The following is a 20,516-nucleotide window of genomic DNA, read 5'->3' as shown; positions in this document are numbered from 1 at the left end:
TAAATATAAGAAATAATATACAAAAAAAGTTTTAAAAGGCCAGGCGTGGTGGCCCACGTCTTTAATTCCAGCACTCGGGAGGCAGAGGTAGGAGGATCGCCGTGGAGTTCAAGGCCACCATGAGACTATATAGCGAATTCCAAGTCAGCCTTAGCTAGAGTAAGACTCCACCTCAAAAAAAAAAAAAAGAAAGGATATAAAGTAATATCATTTACCTAGTTTTCTTCAAAAGAAAACTCTTTGCAAAGTTATAGTACAGTACCACAACTAGTATGCTGGCATTTATCCAGTCAATAAATAGAATTTTATGCAATCACTTGGCTCCCTCATACTACCCACTTGCAGCCACATCCATTTCCCTCTTGCCACCACCCTCTTCTTAAATCCTGGAAACCACCAATCTCATCTCCATGTACGTATTGTTACAATTTCAGGAATGTTATATAAATAGGATCATATGTAAACTCTTTTTTCATTCAGCATAATTCTCTAGAGTTTCCCAGGCTGTCATATGTGTCAATAGTTCATATCTTTAAGTGCTGAATAATATTTCATATGGTATGAATCACCATAGTGGTAAAGAATTTATTCATGGAAGGACCAGTGAGTTATTTTTCAGCTTTTATCAATTTCAAGTAAAGCTACAGAAAATGTGCATATTTCAATGAAAACTCAAATTTTTATGTTTTTTAGATAAATGCAATTTCTGGGTGATTGTATAATTGCATGTTTGGCTTTCATATTTTTAAATTTTCTGTGTGTCTATGTTACTGTGTAGTTTCACCAAAGTATGGGAATTCAGTTTTTCTGAATGCTAATAAATATTTGGTATAGCCATTTTTATACAATCTGATATGAATGAATCAAATTTAATTGTGTTTTTGTGAGCATATATGTTCACATGTATGTGGATGTGAGCTTGAAGGTATGTGCATGTGGAGACCAGAGTTTAAGTGACTTCCTCAGTTATTGTCCACCCTCTTTATTGAGACAGAGTCTCTCACTTGAACTCAGAGCTTGCCAATTCAGCTAGTCTAGCTATTCAGCAATCTGGCTCAAGAGGTACCTGCTAGGATTACAATTGAGCTGCTCTACCCACTCAACACTTTAGTAGATGCTAGGGTTCAGAATCAGGTTCTCACACTTACATGGCAACTCTTTTACTAAGTTGTCTCTCCAGTCCCATATTGTTGTATCAATTTTTACTTCATACTGTTTTATACCTTTTGAATTTTCATTTGTGCATCCCACATAGTTTGGTGAAATGTCTCTTCATGCCTTTGGCTCTTGTTCCCATTGGATTGTTTAGGTTCCTACTGCTGAGCTTTGAGAGTTATGTATTTCTTCTAGAAACAATTCCTTTGCAAATGTTTCCCCCCACCTTATAGTTGCTCATTTTATTCTCATAGCAGGATCCTTTTAAAATAGAAAACATTTTATTTTGATGAAGTTCATTTGATCAGATTTATATTTTATAAAATCATGCTTTTGACTTTTGTTGTCATTTAAGAACTATTTGCCTACAGTTTTATGACTATGATTAAGTGTTGATACACATGGAAAAGGTACCTTGAAGAACAATGCCTAATCTCCTCTACTCAGACATGGAATAAAGTAAGTAGAATCAGGACCATTCTTACAAGTATATCAAGGGCTAGGGAGGTGGCTCAGTGACTAAGGCACCTGTTTGCAAAGTCTGACAGCTTAGGCTTGAGTCCCCAGTACTCACTGAAGCCACGTGCAAAGGAGGTACCTGCATCTGAAGTTTGTTTACAGTGGCTAGAAGCCCTGGCCCACCCATTCTTATCCTCTCTCCCTTTTTCTCTGCTTGCAAATAAATACATAAAAGTATAAAAAGAATACCATAAGCCGGGTGTGGTGGTGCACACCTTTAATCCCAGCACTTGGGAGGCAGAGGTAGGAGGATCGCTGTGAGTTCAAGGCCACCAATTCTAGGTCAGCCTGAGCTAGAGTGAGACCCTACCTCGAAAAACAAAACAAAAAAAACCAACAAAACAAACAAAAAAGAAAAAGAATACCAGTGCTTTGATATAGGATACATAAGCACAAATTGGAATGATCTCATAGTTCTCACTGAAAACACAAGATGTAATAGAATAACACAGACATATTTTTAAATACCCCAAAGAAAAGTTTCGAACCTAAAATTTGTTATATCCTACCAATTTATTGAATTATTTGCCACAATTACTGTGCCAAAAATGTTTTCAGATATAAAAGTACTTAAGTGTTCATTGCTTTTTTCAATGCTGGGACAAAATCTCTGACATAGTGTAGTGCTTTGATTCAGGTGTCCCCCATAAACTTAGGTGTTTTGAATGCTAGATTCTCAGCTGATGGATATTTGGGAATTAATGCCTCCTGGAGGGAGTGTATTGTTGGGGGCGGGCTTATGGGTGTTATAGCCAGTTTCCCCATGCCAGTGTTTGGCACACTCTCCTGTTGCTATTGTCCATCTTATGTGGGCCAAGGGGTGATGTCCACCCTCTGCTCATGCCATCGTTTTCCCCTGCTATCGTGGAGCTTCCCCACGAGCCTGTAAGCCAAAATAAATCTCTTTTTCCCAGAAGCTGCTCTTGGTTGGGTGATTTCTACCAGCAATGTGAACCAGACTGCAACACATAGTAACTTAAGGATGAAAGATACTGGTTGAGCGTTTGAGGGTACAATCCATCATGGCTAGGAAGACAAGTTTATTTGTGGTGGTCCAGGTTAATATCAACACTCTATCTTAAGTGCTTATTTTAAAATTCTCTTTTTTGAGAATTTTGATATATGAACACACCACAAATTAATTATATTCCCATTAGATTATACTTTTATGTCTCCTATCTCCTGTCCCCATTCTACTGAGTGCATTTCTCACTGGAGTTATCAGTATTCACCTTATAGCCATGAATGCCCCAGTTAGTCTCTTGGGGGGTGAGAAGCAATGCCTCAGAGTATACCTTCCTACCCTGTGGGACTTACATTCTTCCTTCCCCCTCTTCTACAGTGTTTCCTGAATGTTACAGGGCATGCTACAAGTCTCCTTTAGTGTTGAGCTCTTGGCAACCTCTAATTTTCTGTTTGGATAAGTGTTGAGTCTCTTCAGTGTCTACCACTATCTCTCTGGAGGAGGTTCTCATGAGAGCAAAGTGCTTATAAACACGCTTAACTCTTTCTTAAAAATTCCCAGAAATCCACATAAAACTGGCAGTTCTATATTTTCATGAGTATCTCTTTTTGTGCTTAATGGAAATCAATAGTTGCTAAGCTTGAAGCTTCTAGCACTATCACTATTCTCCATAATTTTTTAAAAATATATTTTAACACATAGTAATTGTGCATATTTATGGAGCATAGAAGGATATTTCAGTATATAAGCCCAAAGTGTAAAATGGTCAGATCAAAATAATTGACATACTATTACATCAGATATATACTGTTTCTGGGTTGGAGGGTTAGTGATGTAGCTGAGGCAGTACTTTGCCTATACTAGCAACTAATATAATATTGTTACTCTTATTGCTGCTGTGATAAAATACCAGAACTACTTAAGGGAGTACGGGCTTATATGCACTTTTAGGTAAAGCTATGCAGTACATCAGCACTGGGAAGGCATGGAGGCAGAAACATGAGGCAACTGATGACATCACATTCTCAGTCAGAAAACTGAGAGAGCAATTAATGCTGATGCTCTGCTGCATTACTCCTTTTTACTCTGGGATTCCAACTCATGGAGTGGTGCCACCCATAGTTACAATAGTGTCTTATCACCTTAATTACCTAATCTGAAAACTCCCTCACAGAAATGTCCAGCTATTTGTCTCATAGTTGACTCAATCAGACTAACTATTGAGATTAACCATCACATACTTGGAAAGGTTTTACTTCAGCTAGTAATTTTTCATGTCTTTCACCACTGCATTTGCCATCTTATTTACTTAAATTCCATGAGCCATAAATTTGATTTTAACAAATTTAAGAAGTACAAAAATGTATAAACAAGAAGAATGACTCTTCTTTTTCACCCATGCACTTTAATTCTTACTGAGTCATTGTACACACATAAACATACACACACATTTTTATGTAATGGAGTAAAACTTTTACACCTTTTTTCTTATCTTTATCTTCCTACATAATAGCTTTGCAAAGCAGCAGTAGAGATATATTTGATTCTTTGAACCTGTTATATAGGGTGATGCTCTATGGAATTAACCATAACATCTTCCTCTATTTCTTGACTGGTAGTATTTTAGGTTGTTGCTATTTATACTTGATTTAAATTGAGGTTAATATGACATATTTGTATGGATCCTGATATTCAATTCATATTTATATGTTAATATCCATTTATGATAATAATGCTATATTCTAATCTTATGAATGAGAGTTTCTAGAAAAAAAATAGCATATTTTTAGGAGCAAGGGAAAGTTTAGGAGGAAAGAAAGTTCCAAAACTCTCCTATGTGGAATGTTCTGTGTCCATATAATCCTTGCTTGTTCTTATTTTATTAGAATTTTATTTGCATGGTAAAGTATGAAGAATATGAAGGGAGATAAATCCATAATAATATAATAGAGTGAGAAATAAAAGAGTAAAAGCAAAACATCAGATTTAAACAGGAAGGCATTTCAGCAAGTGAAGGCAAAGAATTATAAAAACTCTCAATATGAGAAAATTAACTAAAATAATCTTGAGCCTCCTCAACCTATTCTATTCTTCCTTCATTCTTTCCATCTTCAGATATTTATAAAATATTCAACTGCTACATATTAAGTTATTTTTAAATGGCATTTTGAAATGTTAAGAATTATGGAGAATCATTCTAATGAACAGTGAAAAATTGTTCAGGAAATATTTTGAGAAAAGGATTAATTTCAATATTTGGGATATAAGAGTGTGTGGTGAAAGAAAGAAGAGGAATGGAGGGTAAGGATATCATGATTTAGTAGATGCCAAAATAACTAGTAGTCATTCTCAGTGGGTGTAATTTTTCCTAATAAGAGTCTGTCACTTGGATTTAAAATGCTAACCTCTGGCAACTTGATGATTCACCAAGAAACAGGAGAAAGCAGGTCCAAATGGAGCAGATTACACTGAGAGTTTGTCAAGAGGATGCTGCCTGGGAACTCCTGCTCAAGAGCTTCCTCAGGCCCTGTTTCAGGTCTTTGTTTCTCAAGCTGTAGATAAAAGGATTTAACATGGATGTTAAAACAGTGTAGACAATGGTTGCCATGTGGTCCCTGACAGTGTAAGTGGACACAGGCTGTAAATACACATAGAAGATGCTTCCATAAAAGAGGGTTACCACAGTGAGGTGAGAACCACAGGTGGAGAAGGCTTTGCGTTTCCCAGCAGCAGATGGGATCTTGAGAACTGTGATGAGGATTCGTATGTAAGAGAAAGCAATGCACATAAAGGGAGTCACCAAGACAATAGGTCCTTCTATTAGGATCACAATCTCATTGACAAAGGTAGAGGAGCAGGACAATTTCAACAGAGGACTGATGTCACAGAGAAAGTGGTGGATGACATTGGAGTCACAGAAGGTGAGGACATTCAGCAAAAGGGTGTGCAGGAGTGAGTGAAAGTGAGGAAATGAGCAGGACAAGGTCACCAGAAGGACACAGTGATGGTGGCTCATGGTGGTGACATAGTGGAAGGGGTCACAGATGGCTACATAGCGGTCAAAGGCCATGACTGCCAGAAGGCAGCTATCACTATTGCCCAAAGCATAGAGAAAATACATTTGGGTCAGACACCCAGCATAGGAGATGGTTTTCTTTTCTGACAAAAAGTTCACCAGCATCTTAGGGACAATGGTTGTTGTGAAGCAAATGTCAGTGAAAGACAGGAAGCTCAAGAAGAAATACATGGGAGTCTGGAGACGGCGATCCAAGCGGATGACCAAAATGATGAGCAGGTTCCCTGTTATAGTGACAAGATAAATTATGAGGAAGAGAATGAAGAGGGGCTTTTGGTCTTCAGGCCTAGAGGAAAGTCCCAGGAGGATGAATTCCGAAACACTGCTGGTTCGGTTGACTGTCTCCATTGACTTGGGACCAGGAATAAACAGAAAGTTTTGTTATTTAACACATTCCAGTTTTATGAGTGGAATCTTGAGGACCCAGGAAGTCTTTGTTCACCTCTCAGGTCACAATTCACCCTTGTGCAGGGACAACTTGTCAGCCTCAGGGTGCTCGCTGGACTTCTCTCACTCAGATCTATGGGCATAATCATGATTTATACTGAAGGCTGGAGGGACAGAAAGAGAATGTTCCTTTAAAAATCATAAAATCTGGGCCCACTGATTAAGATTTTCTTTTAATTTATTTATTTTTATTTTTTTAATTGACAACTTCCATGATTGTAAAAATATCCCATGTTAATTCCCTCCCTCCCCCGACTTTCCCTTTTGAAACTCCACTCTCCTTCATATCCCCTCCCCCTCTCAATATGTCTCTCTTTTACTTTGATGTCACCATCTTTTCCTCCTATTATGATGGTCTTGTATAGGTAGTGTCAGACACTGTGAGGTCATGGATATTGAGGCCATTTTGTGTCTGGAGGAACATGTTGTAAGGAGTCCTACCCTTCCTTTGGTTCTTACATTCTTTCTGCCACCTCTTCCACAATGGACCCTGAGCCTTGGAAGGTATAACAGAAATATTTCAGTGCTGAGCTCTCCTCTGTCACTTCTCAGCACCATGGTGCCTTCTGAGTCATCCCAAGGTCACTTCCATCTGAAAAGAGAAGGTTCTCTAACCAAAAGTGAGAGTAGCATTAATATATGGGTATGAACATTAAGAGAAGTGCTTACTGGGCATTTTGATGAGCATAATATATACATTTAGCCAGATAGCAACAGATATTACACCCCTAGGGCTCCTGACTACCTCTGTTGTAGGTTTTCAGTATCAGGAACGTATTTCCTCCCATGGAGCAGACCTCCAGTCAAATTAGAGGGAGGTTGATTTCCCCCATAACAGACATGCCACTATTGCATCCACTGGCTCATTTGGCCTGGCTGGTCAAATATAAAGCTTGCAGTGTTCACTTTTGAGTATCTTCACTGGTGATTTCTCTCCCATTGAATTGCATGCAGCATGGCTTTTTCCAGCTTTCTGTCAGCTGGTCTACATGGAGGAGATTTTCAGCTCAGTTCCAGCAGGGTTTCTCACTGACCTTGCAGCCCAAGTATGTGGAATCTTCAGCAATAGGGTCTTACCATCTATTCTTGGTGCGAAACCAAGGGTCACAGCAATGGCCTGTAATGTTTTGGGGGCATTAAGGACCTTCCTGGCCAACAACTCACTGGAAGGCATCCCATCCATGGCACTGAAATTTTCTAGTAACAATCTATGATTCCTGAGTGTTCCATTGTCCAAAAAAATAGGTTCCCATATGACGTATTTATATCCTCTTAGATTTTGATTAACCTTCCTTCCAATTTCCTTTACTCAATCGCTTCCCCTGACCTCACTTAGGCCTTTCCACCCCCACTAATCCATTCTTCTACTTACATATATACAAGATTTTTTGAAATTTAAATTTTTCTTTTCTTTGGTTAACACATACTGATTGTACACATTAGTAAGGATCAGTGTGATATTTCAATACATACAACATGTACTAATCAAACTCAGCTTCTTTTTATGTTTTTTTTTTTTTTTTTTTTTTTCCTTTTTGGTTTTTCGAGGTAGGGTTTCACTCTAATCCAGGCTGACCTAAAATTCACTCTGTAGTCTCAGGGTGGCTTAGAATTCATGGCAATTCTCCTACCTCTGCTGCCCGAGTGCTGGGATTAAAGGCATGTGCCTCCATGCCCATCCTGGAATGTGTTAAATAACATAAATAACATAAATTTTTATTTATATTCAAAGAGAGAGAGAGAGAATGAATAAGTATGTGCATGCCAGGGCCTAGTGCCACTGCAAACTCCAGACACACGTACCACTTTATGCATCTCACTTTACATGGATACTGGAAAATTGAACCCGGGCTGTCAGGCTTTGCAAGCAAGTACCTTTAACTGCTGAGGCATCCCTCCAGCCCTCAGGCTCATCTTATCCACTCTCCAAACTTTCTATAATCACTATTATATTACCAAATAAAGGATTGTATGGACATTCCTAAAAAATCAATAAAAATGCATCAACCATATGATCTACCTATCCAAATTCTAGGTGTGCATCCAAAGGAACAAAATCAATATTTCAAAGAAGTATCTGTATGCTCTTATTTATTGTGGCATTGTTCACAATTGCTAAGATATTTACTCACCCTAGGTGCTCACTAATGGGTGAATGTATAGAGAAAATTAGATAGAGATTAGATAGAGAGATAAGATAAGATTAAAATAAAAGATAAGGTAAAATAATCTTGCTCATAGTCACACATTGGCACTATGTTTTGGTGATTGTGACAATTTTCTACATGAGTTACCCTTCTCCAAACACATACTTTACAAGCTTTCTTAATCTGTATTCAGAAATGGTTTATAATTACAAGAGAGATTACTTATCATTTTGTTAGGGGAAGATTTTGGTATTTAAAAATATGAATAACCAAGATCAAGTGGCCACATTCAAGTGAAATAAATTTACCCTGTGTCACTGGACCTTATATAGGGTATGCTGTATGAGATGTGGTGGTGAAATGGGTAGTGTCTTGGGCTTCAGACAGAAGACACAGGTTTTATTTTTCATTCTCATAATTAGCTAGATGTTGCTTTATGAATAGTAAGTGAATTATCATGTGTAAAAATGTTTGTCAAACACAAATGAGTATCCAAAAGTAAATCATTTGTGGAAGGAATTCCTGAGAAATTTGAAATGCAGAAAAACATGTTGCTAAAGATTAAGGCTGAATGAGGTTGGATGCTTCAGACCTTAGACATGAGGCTAGCCCATGCTGATTTCTATGAAAAGGAGGATGGTTTGGGATCTATGAACTAAAAACAGTTGTTATGCAAGCAAAGGCTGAGTGTAAAATCCTGGAAATACAACATACTTTCTTGCAACAGTCGAATTTTTGCCCCCCCCCCCCCGCAAGATATGTGTTGTAGATGGCCTCGAGATCAAATTGGATGGACCTAAAACCAAAACTCAGATTATGGTGTCATTTGGATCCCATTCCTTCTTTGATGTTATATATTTTCAGGGTAGGAGCTTAAGGTGTTAGATGTGGCTCTTAAGACTCTGAGAGTATCTACAAAGGTGCTCCTAGGGGTTGAGTCTCCCTGCTATGGGAGTATTCAAGTAGGCTGAGTGGAATATAATACAGGTAGATTCTAAAGTTAACTAAACACTGTACCCATTCAGTCAAAAACAGCCCCAAGTATGTATGCCAGAGTAGTTATTATAACAACCAGATCCTCTATCAACATAGAGGTTAAGATTTCTGGTCTGTTGAGGGATCCCAGTCAGCTTGTGAGCAAGTGAGACCCTTCCCTGGTGCAAACCCAGTTACCTTGGATGAGTTTGGTCTCAGTCAAGTTGCTGCCTGGGTCGTCGGGCTGCTGTTCAGATTTCTGGAGCTGGGCACTGGCTTTTCCTGCGGGGCAAACCAAGCCTGGCAACAGTGGCCCTGCAGATCAGCACCCCTACTGCTGGAACTGCTGCTGTGAAAGCTGCCTTTGCTGGGTCTGTCAGCAGCTGAAGCTGTTGTTGCCACTCCTGGGTCTGCTGCTGCTGGGGCCACTGTTACCAGTGCCAGAGCCGCCGATGTTGCTCCCGAACTCTGCTCCTGCTTGTGTCCTGCTGTTGGCTCAACTTGGCGTGGCCGGGTCCCGGGACGCTGCTCTGTTCGCTGGAGCTGGGCTCAGGCGGTGGGGGAGGGGAGGGAGCCGCAGCTGCGCTTCTACCTCGCAGTCTGCTCCTCCGTTGCTCACGGCCGCTCTCCCTTCACGTTTCCTGAGTTGCGGAGAGTGTGGTGTGAGGGGAAGCTCCCGCACCTGGCTTTTCCTGCGCTGGAGCCGAGTCTGGCGGCTTTCTGGTGTGCCCCGACGTCACCGCAGCAGTTGGTGGAGCTGCCGGGGCCACTTTCGCCGGCCTGTGCGGGCTCTGGATGCTCTGGATCTCTCCTACTTTTCCGCTGCTGCTTCAATTTCCTATACACCTCACTTTTTAGTAAAAGTGTGTATTTTGCTGAGTTTTTTTGGTCTTTTTTCCCCCCCAGGCTGCTTTGGCGTGGTACCTACGCCTCCATCTTAATCGGAAGTCCATTCCTTCTTAATTCAAGAAATATTTGAAATCACAAAAGAGAGAAGCAAAGTACCAGGCTCATTTGGAGTGCCCAAGTGGGTGATAAGCTTACTCAAGCTCACTTCCACATCCAAAGGCTTCATTTTGCTTCCAACTTTCACTAGAGGCTTATCTTCTGCACATCTGCCAATTAGTTCTATTTGCTTCTCAGCCATTGCTCAACTTCTTAATGCTTCCTCCATCCACCCTCACCCTGAGCTTGCATACTGATTAGCAAAGAGAGTAGCAGGAAAAGATGGAGAAATTAATGAATGACTTAAAAGGATAACATACCTCTTTTATCTATCCTCAACTTCCCATTCTTTCTTAAGGTCTAGACTTCAGCAACCCCCTCAAAACACAGAGATGCTTGAATACAAGAGGCAGACTCTCTTGATTGTGAAAGTCCAGTAGTTTTTTATGCATGTGGGTTGTGCTACCCTGACTTCTGAAGTTCTTGTTATGATACAAGTCTTAGTGTGCTACTCTCTCAGGGGAGTTTGCTTTGAGGTTACTGTAAGTGGAGAAAGCAGAATGGGAGTCACAATTAGCAGAGCTGAGTCTGAAGGGACAGTAGACTCCCCAAGGCTTCCTGTTTAGGTACTGGTGCCTAACTGAGGATATTCCTCAGTTTCCTCCAAGTAATTGTTGTTGTTGTTCTTGTTTGTTTATTTGTTTGTTTGTTTGTTTTTGTTTTTCGAGGTAGGGTCTCACTCTAGCTCAGGCTGACCTGGAATTCACTATGTAGTCTCAGGGGGAGCCTCCAACTCTCTGTGGTCCTCCTACCTCTGCCTCCCTAGTACTGGGATTAAAGGCGTGCGCCACCACACCCAGATGTTTCTAAGGATGGACATTTATGTGTGTGAATATTTTTATGCCTGGAGAGTTACGTTTAGCCAGCTGTTGTGTAGTAGTATCTTAGTTTTCTAACTTAAAATTTCCTAATTACAGGTGGAGTATCTTTTCATATTCTTATGCTCCATCTGTGTGGCTTCTTTGGTGAGATGTTGTTTAAGACCTTTGGCCCATATTTTTTCTTGGATATGTTTTCTTTCTTTCGAAATGGAAAAAGAAAGAGAGACTATGGACACATCAGGGTCTCCTGCCACCACAAACAAACTCCACTCAACACACGTGCCACTTTGTGCAACTGGCTTTATGTGGGTACTGGGGAATAGAACCTGGACTGACAGGTTTTGCAAGCAAAAACCTTTAACTATAGCCTGGATATATTGTTTAAAAATTTTGAAGTTGAAGAGCTCTTTGTAAATTTTGAATAACAGATCTTCATGAGACATATACAAACATTTTTAATGGAGTCAATCTTATCAATTCCTTATTTTCTTGATCATGTACTTGGTTATTTTACTAAAAATATCCCTAAGCCCTAGATACATAGATTTTCTGCTATGTTATCTTTATTAAGTTCTATAGTTTTGTGCTTTATACTTAAGACTATGATCAATTATATTAGTTACCTTTTCATTGCTGGGACAAAAATACCTGCCCCCCCCCCAAAAAAAAATAGGTTTGGGTTGGATGGGTTAATTTCAGCTTACAGTTCCAGGTTAGAGTTCATCATGATGGTGAAGTTCCTCCTAGTTTTTCTTTGAGTAGTTGAAGAGTTTCACGTCTCTATTTAGGTTGTTAGCCCATCTGGAGTTAATTTTTGTGTATGGTGAGATGAATGGGTCTAGTTTCATGTTTCTACATGTGGTTATCCAATTTGTTCAGCTCCATTTGTTGAGGATGCTGTCTTTCCTCCAGTGTGCGATGTTTACTCCTTTGTCCAAAATTAAGTATCTGTAGTTACTTGCACTAAGGTCTGGGTCCTCAATTCCATTCCACTGGTCTATATGTCCATTTTTATGGCAGTACCATGCTATTTTTGTTACTATGGGTTTGTAGTATAGTTTTATATCAGGTATGGTGATACTTCCAGAGGCTTTTTTTTTTTTTTTTTTTTTTCCCTGAGGATATGTTTGGATATCCGTGGCCTGCTGCCATTCCATATGAATTTGGAGAACATTTTTTTCTAATTCTGTGAAGAATGATGCTGGGATACTTTTTAGTATTTCATTGAATCTGTACATTGCTTTTGTTAGAATTACCATTTTCACAATATTATTTCTACCTATCCAAGAGCATGGAAGGGCTTTCCATCTTCTCAGTTCCTCCTCAATTTCTTTCTTGAGTGTTTTTATGTTTTCATTATAAAGGTTTTTCACATCCTGGGTTAGTGTTATTCTAAGGTATTTGGTGTGTGTGTGAATGTGTGTGTATTGAAAATAGGACATCCTCGCTGATTTCTTTCTTTGTATATTTGTCTTTTGTGTATAGAAAGGCTACTGATTTTTGTATGTTATTTTTTTTTATTCTTCCACTTTGCTGAAAGAATTCATCACTTTTAGAAGTTTGATGGTGGAGTCTCTTGGGTTGCTTATTATAGGATCAAGCCATCTGCAAACAGGGCTAGTTTGACTTCTTCCTTTCCAATTTGTATCCCTTTTATATCTGTCTTCTGTCTTATTGCTTGAGCTAGGACTTATAGTACTACAATGAAGAGCAGTGGGCACCCCATCTCATTCCCAATCTTAATGCGAACTCCTTGAGCCTTTTCCCATTAAGTATTAATGAGCTTTACATGTTTTGTATATAGCCTTTATTATGTTGAGATATAAACCTTCCAGGCCTAATCTCTCCAGTGTTCTGATCATCAAGTCAAGTTGAATTTTGTTGAAGACTTGCTATGCATCCATTGAAATGATCTTGTGGTTCTTGTGTTTAAGTTATTTATGTGGCATATTACATTAATTGATTTCTATAAGTTGAACCCTCCCTGCTTCCCTGGGATGAAGCCTGTTTGATGGAGGTATATAAGTCTTTTAATGTATTGTGGAATTCGGTTTGCCAGGATTTTGTATGTAAGTTCATTAGGGATATAAGTCTATTAGTTTCTTTTCTTGTATCTCTGTCTTGATTTGGTATTAGTGTGATGCTAGCTTCATAGGAGAAGCTGGAGAGCATTCTCTGTTCTCTGATTATGTGAAACAGGTTGAGAAAATTTTGTTTCAGTTCTTCATTGAAAGTTTGGTAGAATTCAGCTGAGAATCCATCTGGTCCTGGTCTTTTCCTTTTGGGGAAGTTTTTGATTACATTTTCAATTTCAATGAATGTAATAAGTTTGTTTAGGAGATTTATCTACTCTGAATTAAGTTTTGGTAGGTAGTATGTGGCTAGTAATTCATCCATTACTTCCAGGTTATCCAATTTTGTGGAGTAGAGGTTTTGGAAGTATGTTCTGATGATTCTTCCAATTTCATTGATGTCTGTTATGACCTCTGCCTTTTCATTTCTGATTTTGTTAATTTGAGACTTCTCTTTTTTTTGCTTGATCAAATTGGCCAGAGGTTTATCAATCTTGTTTATATTCTTCAAAGAACCAGCTCATTGTTTTATCAATTTTCTTAATTTTTTTCTTAGTTTCTATTTCACTAATTTTTGCTCTAATCTTATTCCCTTCCATCTGGAACTCTTAGGGTTGGATTGTTCTTGCTTTTCTAGTGCTTTTAGGTGGATACTTAGGCTATTAATTTGAGGCCTCTCTGTCTTTGTTATGAAGGTATTCAGTGCTATGAATGTTTCCCTTAGGACTGTTTTCACTGTGTCCCATAAGTTTTGGTATGTTGTATTTTAGTTATTATTCAGTTTTAAAAATTTTACAATTTCCATATTTCTTCCACAACCAATTCATAACTTTTAAGTGTGTTTTTCAGTCTCAAGGAGTTGGTATAATTTTGTTGTCTCTTGTTAATTTCTAACTTTAATGCACTGTGGTCCAAATGATGCAGAAAGCTATGTCAATTTTCCTGAAAATATGGAAGCATACTTTATGGCATAATTTATGATATATTTTGGAGATGCTTCCATGGGCTGCTGGAGAGAATGTGTATTCTGTAGAATAGGGGTGGAATGTTCTATAGATGTCTGTTAGGCCTATGGTGTTCTTAAGCTCTATTATTTCCCTGTTGATTTTCTGCTTGGATGACCTGTCTGTTGATAATAATGGTATATTGAAGTCCACTACTATGATGGTATTGGGGTTTATTTCTTGGTTGTTGTTAAGTAAGTTTTGTTTTAAACAATGTGGTATACCTGTGTTTGGTGCATATAGATTTATGATTGTGATGTCTTCTTGTTAGTTCATTCCCTTGATGAGTAAAAAGTGGCCTTATTTTTCCTTTTAAATTATGTTTAGTTTGAATTCTATTTTGTCAGGTATCAATGTAGCCACAGCCACTTGTTTCATATTTCCATTTGCATGGAAAATCATTTTCCATCATTTCACCTTGAGGAAGGGTCTGTCCTTAGTGCTGAGGTAGATTCCTTGAAAACAGCATATAGAAGGGTCCATTTTTCTGAACCACCCTGCTAACTTGTGTCTTTTGATAGCTAAGTTAAGACCTTTAATATTTAAGGTTATAACCGTGAGGTTCAATTTACTCCCTGCCATGTTGGAGACTTTATGGGGTTTGGTGCTTTCTTGGGCTTTGTATATTTTCAAGCCTGCTCTAGTTTCAGTTATTGTGATCATCCTTTTGTAGACTTTTGAGGTTGGTTGCTCAACTCTTCAGTGTGGAGTATTCCCTGACATTTTCTGCAGGTTTGGCTTTTGTTCATATAATCATAGATATGGCTTTTATCATGGAAAGTTTCCTTTTCATCATCTAATATAAGGGATACTATCACTGGGCACAGTAGTTTGGGATAGAAGCCATAATTGTTTTAGACTTTGAAGAGCTCTCTTTCAATCCCTTCTGGCTTTCAGGGTTTCCATTGAGAAGCCTGAGGTAATTCTGATGGGATTGTCTTTGTTTGTAATGAGTTGTTTCTCTCTTGCTGCTTTTAACACTCTTTGTTTTCATTGTTTAGAGTTTTAAGGATGATGTGCCATGGAGAGTTTCTTCTTTGGTCCAGTCTGCTTGGTATTCTGTGAGCTTCTTGTACCTGGACAGGTCTCTCTTTTGAGAAAGTGGGAACATTTACTTCAATAATTTTGTTGAATATGTTCGCCATGCATTTAGCCTGAATTTCTTCCCTTTCTGGTGTATTAATGATCCAGATGTTTAGTTGTTTTAAGGTGTCCTATTTACTTCATGTCCTGTTCACATGATTTTTTATTTTATTTTATTTAATTATTTTGGTTTTCTGAGTTAGGGTTTCACTCTAGCCCAGGCTGACCTGGAATTCACTATGTAGTCTCAGGGGGCCTCAAGCTCTCAGCAATCCTTCTACCTCTGCCTCCCGAGTGCTAGGATTAAAGTCACGCACCACCACACCAGGCTTTCACATGATTTTTTAAGTTGTTATTTTATTTATTGGAGAGAGAGATGGGGGAAGAGAGAGGGAATTGGTGCAGTAGGGCATTCAGCCATTGTAAACAAACTCCAGACATATGTACCACCTTGTACATCTGGCTTACGTGGGTCCTGGGGAATCAAACCTGGGTCCTTTGGCTTTGTAGGCAAATGCCTTAATAGCTAAGCTATCTCTCCAGTCCCACATGATTTCTTGAACATATCCAAGTTTTTAGATTCCTGAACTTGTTTCTTCTGCCTTGTCTTCCAGTTCTGAGATTCCATCTTTCACAAGATTAATTCTGGTAGTGGGGTTTTCTAGAGGGGCTTTTTCAAGTTCTGTTTGGTTTGTATTTTCTGTTGACTTTTTCTGTGTGGTATTCATCCCTTCATCAAGTTCCAATTTCAGATTGTGGTTTGGTTTTCCTGATGCTTCTTGGAATTCATTCTTGCATTTAATCATGTCTTTGTTAACCCTACCAGCTGGTCATGAGCTCCTCTATTTTTTTTGGCTTACCTTCAGTTCATTTATCTCTTTTTTGAGGTCTCTCTAATTTTCCTCAATTAAGTTAATCTGAGTGAAGAAAGTTGTGTGCATTTTATTTATGTGATTGTTGCTTTTTTGGTGATTTGCTTCCAGTTCATCAATTCGCTTTGTCAGGTCATATAGCTTGTTGTGCTTTCATTTTGGGTTCTACTTCTGTTGTCTCCTCTCTGTTTTCATTGGAGACTTCCATTGTGGGACTAGTAGGACAGCTTTCAGTTTATTGCTTGTCTCATGTTGTTCTTTTTGAGCCAGTGTCTACCCATCTCAGGGTTAAAGTTTTATTTAATTAAGATGGAAGCAATAATTTTCCCCTGTAGTATCTTCAGAGATGCTGCTTTGTGTTTGAGTGGGATAGCTTTATATCCATAGACGGGCAGGATTTTTGGGGAGGATGCAAATGCACCAGCAGGTCTGGGCTGGTGATTGATACCAAAGCTGAGGTTGGAGTTCTGGCATCTCTTTGCCCTGATCACAGTTGCATCTTGCCAGTGGGGCTCAGGGCTGTAGCACTTGCCCTTGATCCCATACTGTACCCAGCTGGGAAGGTTATGTGGGGGCCTGTGAGGGGGGTGGGGGACCCTGGGCTCCATAGGTCAGGCCAGACCAGGGATTTGTGTGATATTGGGGTGTTGGTATAAAGTGGTGGCCAGCAATCAGAGGAAACAATCCATGGGAAGATGGGTGTGTGCAGGGGCATGCAGACTGTTTGTGTGTGTGGGTGGTCACTGGGTGTGGCACTGATGGTGAGAAACTCACAGGGGACACTGGAGGGGGTTGTACTGGTTGTGCCAGACCCAAGAGTACACTCAGGCAGTGGGGTGGGGGGGACCAGTGCACAGAGGTGGTGGGGTGTAGTGGACTAACGGCAGTAGGGAGGATACATGTGTGGGCTCCATGGGGTGTGTGCCACCCACCCGCACACGAGGGCTTGGGTTATGACAGACTCACAGGGTGACCCAGGGCAGCATGTGAGGGACCAGACCAGGAGTGGCAGATTTACAGGGGTGTGTGCACAGGTTTGTATAACCCTAGTACATGCACTGGCAGCTCAGGATGCACAGACAGTACGTGCCTGGTGTAGCAGGCTTGCAGGGGCGAGGGCTATGTGGGGTGTGTGAGACCCAAGGGTGCCTTTCGGTAGCAAGGGGTGTGGGGGACTGACATAGTGGGTGACACAGGGACACTGTGGACTGCAACAGCAGTGCAGGGTGGGGGCCCAGGGGGACATGAAGGGTACACACAGGGTGACTGTGGGCAGTGCTTGGTGTGGGGGACTGGAGCATGGGGCCACCCAACAGGGACATGCACAGGCCAGCTGCATGGGGTGGGAGCACCCTAGGGGAACGTGTAAGGGTGCCTGAGGGCAGCACAGGGAGTCAGGGGCCCATGCACGGGGGCGGGGAGGCAGGGACATGGGAGGGCTGAGGGGGTGGCAAGGGGTGAGGAGAACTGAGGGTCTACTAGGCCACCTAAGAACAGATTCCTGACTGTGCACTCCAGGGCCCATGCAGTGGAGGTTGGCTGAGACCTATTCATACTGGAGCCCCCACAGTTCTTGCCTGATATTTCCCCAGAAGTTCTAGTGTGGTTAGGAGTCTGCCATCTTGACTGGAAAGACCTGAAAGATTTTTTTAAAGAAAATATTTTGAATATTTCTTCCACAAATAAAGGATAAATGCTTCAGATGACAGATATGATTATTGTAATTTGAATATTGTTCAATGTATATGTAAGCTAACCTCACAAGTACCCCACTGATGTGTATTTTATGTTATATGTCCTAGGTTTCATCCTCAGCTTCACACACCAAAAAAAAAAACCATTTAAAAGATTAGTAGTCAAAGTCTTACTTAGCATTTAGAGCAACTAAAACTCTTGTACTGCAAGTAGGAACATATATTGAAAAAATTCCCTAGTATTCCATTTAGTAGCTTTAATATGTGTCTTCCACCTGACCAACATTTCCATTCTATGTTTCATATGTAATTACACTTCAGAAAATTTGAAACACACAAATATATATGACTGCTCAGGCTGGAAAGATGGCTCTGTAGTTAAAGGTACTAGCTTGCAAGGCCTACCAGCCTGGGCTCAACTCCCCTATACCCATGTAAATCCAGATGCATGAAGTGTTACATGTATCTGGAGTTCATTTTCAGGGGCAAGAGACCTTGTTACACCCATATTCTCCCCCTGCTTCTTTGTCTTTCTCTCAAAATTTTTAAAAATACATATTTTTTAAAAAAAAAAGAATAGTCACAGTAGTTCAATTTATTACCCAAAGTGGCAAAAACTTAAATAAATGTTTATGTATAATATAATGGATTAAAATTGTGTCATGTGGATTTCTAAACAAAATAACAAAAAAAAACCCAATACACTTTAAACATTGGTGTATCTCACAAGTAGAATGTAAACAAAGTAAGTTATATGAAGTGATAAATTCATCTACATTAAATTTAGAGATTTTCTGTTTCACAGAAGATACACTGATTACACATAATGAGAGATGACACAGAGAAGAGTTAGAGTACTGGCCAAGATATTTGGGCTAAGGCTGCCAAAAGTTGATGAGGACTAGGTGAATCATGTCTTCTTACTCCTCGTGGACCATTTACCCAAGTTTTGCCATCCAAATTGAAGCCTGGCATGAAGAATATGACAGTCTTGTTCTCAGAACAGCACTCCCAAGGTGATGGACAACAGAAATATTCTTTGAGAGTCTATAAGTGGACCAGAAATCCCACTTGAAAACAGCAGTGCATCTGTCCTTGGGGATTCAGAGATAATCAGTCCTTCCCACTAATAGGAACTCTGAGGCTTCCACCTGTACCACCTCCAAGCTTTTAGTTCTATTTACTGTGACTCCAAAAAATCCACCTCATTATTGTATTTAACCCTAGATTTAATTTCCATTCCACAAAGGAAGAGGCTGAGTCTCCAGAAAGGGCTTGGATGTGAACTTGCCATTCTATGAGAGGAAAAGTGACTGTAGAACCTCACAGTTCAGTAGCTTCTGAGATTCGTTGACTAGATGGGTAAGTGCTAAATCAGATGGACCAGAGTTCAAATGTGGGCTTTTCTACTTATTTGCTAAATCCTATCTTGGACAAGTTATTTTACCTCTTTATATCTTAGTTTCCTTACTTGAAAAGTAAAATTTAACTATACCAACTGAAAACACAATGGGGTAAGTAAACAGCACAGTGCTGAAGCAAGGCAGTAATAGTCGATGATGTTAACTCATCTTGCTATTGCTGCTACCATTGCTGTGATAATTGAGATGTTTGATAATTTTCTTCTTAGCTAATAAATGACAGAGCTCTTTCTTACTCTGGAGTGTTCACTCTGCAACATGAAGTTATTTTCTGTCTGATCCAAAGGGAGAGAAATATCAATAGAATGAAATTAAAGTGAGACTATAGATACCTCTTTATTGCTTTGAATTTATTTCCATTTCTCCCCTGCAGATATAGGTAGAATTAAAGGCTTACACAAAGCTATAGAGGCCAATGTGCTGTTCCACATGAATTCATATCTTCAGAACCCTAAACTGACAGAAAAGACAACCCAATGACACCTTTTGATTCAGCTGACTCAGAGTTGGCCACATATGGTCATCTGTCATGAAGTTCATCTTCATGCTCACTGTTTTCCAGCTCCAACAACCTTTCCATGCTGAGAACCTTTACATTTGTGTGGAAGTTTTATATTCTTATTCTTCTTGCTTTTACTCCTGTTGGCTAATTACCACTTCAGGTCTCAAAGTATATTTATATTTCTCAAAAAAGTGTTTTCTCAAGCTGGAAAGATGGCTTAGCACGTAAGGTGCTTGGCTGCAAAGCCTAATGACCCAGGGTTCAGTTCCCCACAAAAATCCAGATGCACAAAGTGGCACATGTATCTGGAGTTGGATGGGGGCCTTGGTGCACCCATTCTCTCTCTCTCTCCTTGCAAATAAATAAATAAATAAACATCTTTAAAGTTTTTTCTCTGAACCCTAATCTACACAGGTGTTTCAATAATACTTTCTCAATAACATCACCATAGCTCTTCCCTTTGGTGCTAACCCAAGCTTTTGGCTGTGTGTTTACCTATCTCTTTATTGTCAGTCTCCACAATTAACCTGTAAGCACAGGGGATATATTTGTTTGAATTCACCTTAAATACTCAATAGCCACAGACATTCTTGGTATTAGTTAGACAATAAATAAATACTTGAATAGAGAAAAAAATTATAAACATAGTACAATAGACTCAATATGGAAGAGTTCTAAAGACTAGGCCTTGCTATCCTGATGTGAATTGACTGGTGCATTCATAAATTCTCAGTGGTTACCAATACCTCCACAAGGACA

At 39.6% G+C, this 20,516-nt stretch overlaps 1 protein-coding gene across 1 annotated transcript in view; it reads right to left on the bottom strand.

Moving 5' to 3' along the window:
• LOC101610729 (olfactory receptor 3) overlaps window positions 1–6,062 on the bottom strand; it is a 53,462-nt gene extending 47,400 nt beyond the window's left edge. The window contains exon 1 of the mRNA XM_012949710.2: window positions 5,568–6,062. Coding sequence (XP_012805164.2) covers window positions 5,568–6,062 — 495 coding nt within the window. The remainder of the gene's footprint in view (window positions 1–5,567) is intronic.
• Between the last annotated feature and the right edge of the window lie 14,454 nt (window positions 6,063–20,516).

The sequence above is a fragment of the Jaculus jaculus genome, chromosome 1, assembly GCF_020740685.1.
Source record: "Jaculus jaculus isolate mJacJac1 chromosome 1, mJacJac1.mat.Y.cur, whole genome shotgun sequence".
NCBI lineage: Eukaryota > Metazoa > Chordata > Mammalia > Rodentia > Dipodidae > Jaculus > Jaculus jaculus.
The sequence above is the reverse complement of the archived record's forward strand: the minus strand, read 5'-3'. Positions and strand labels throughout refer to the sequence as shown.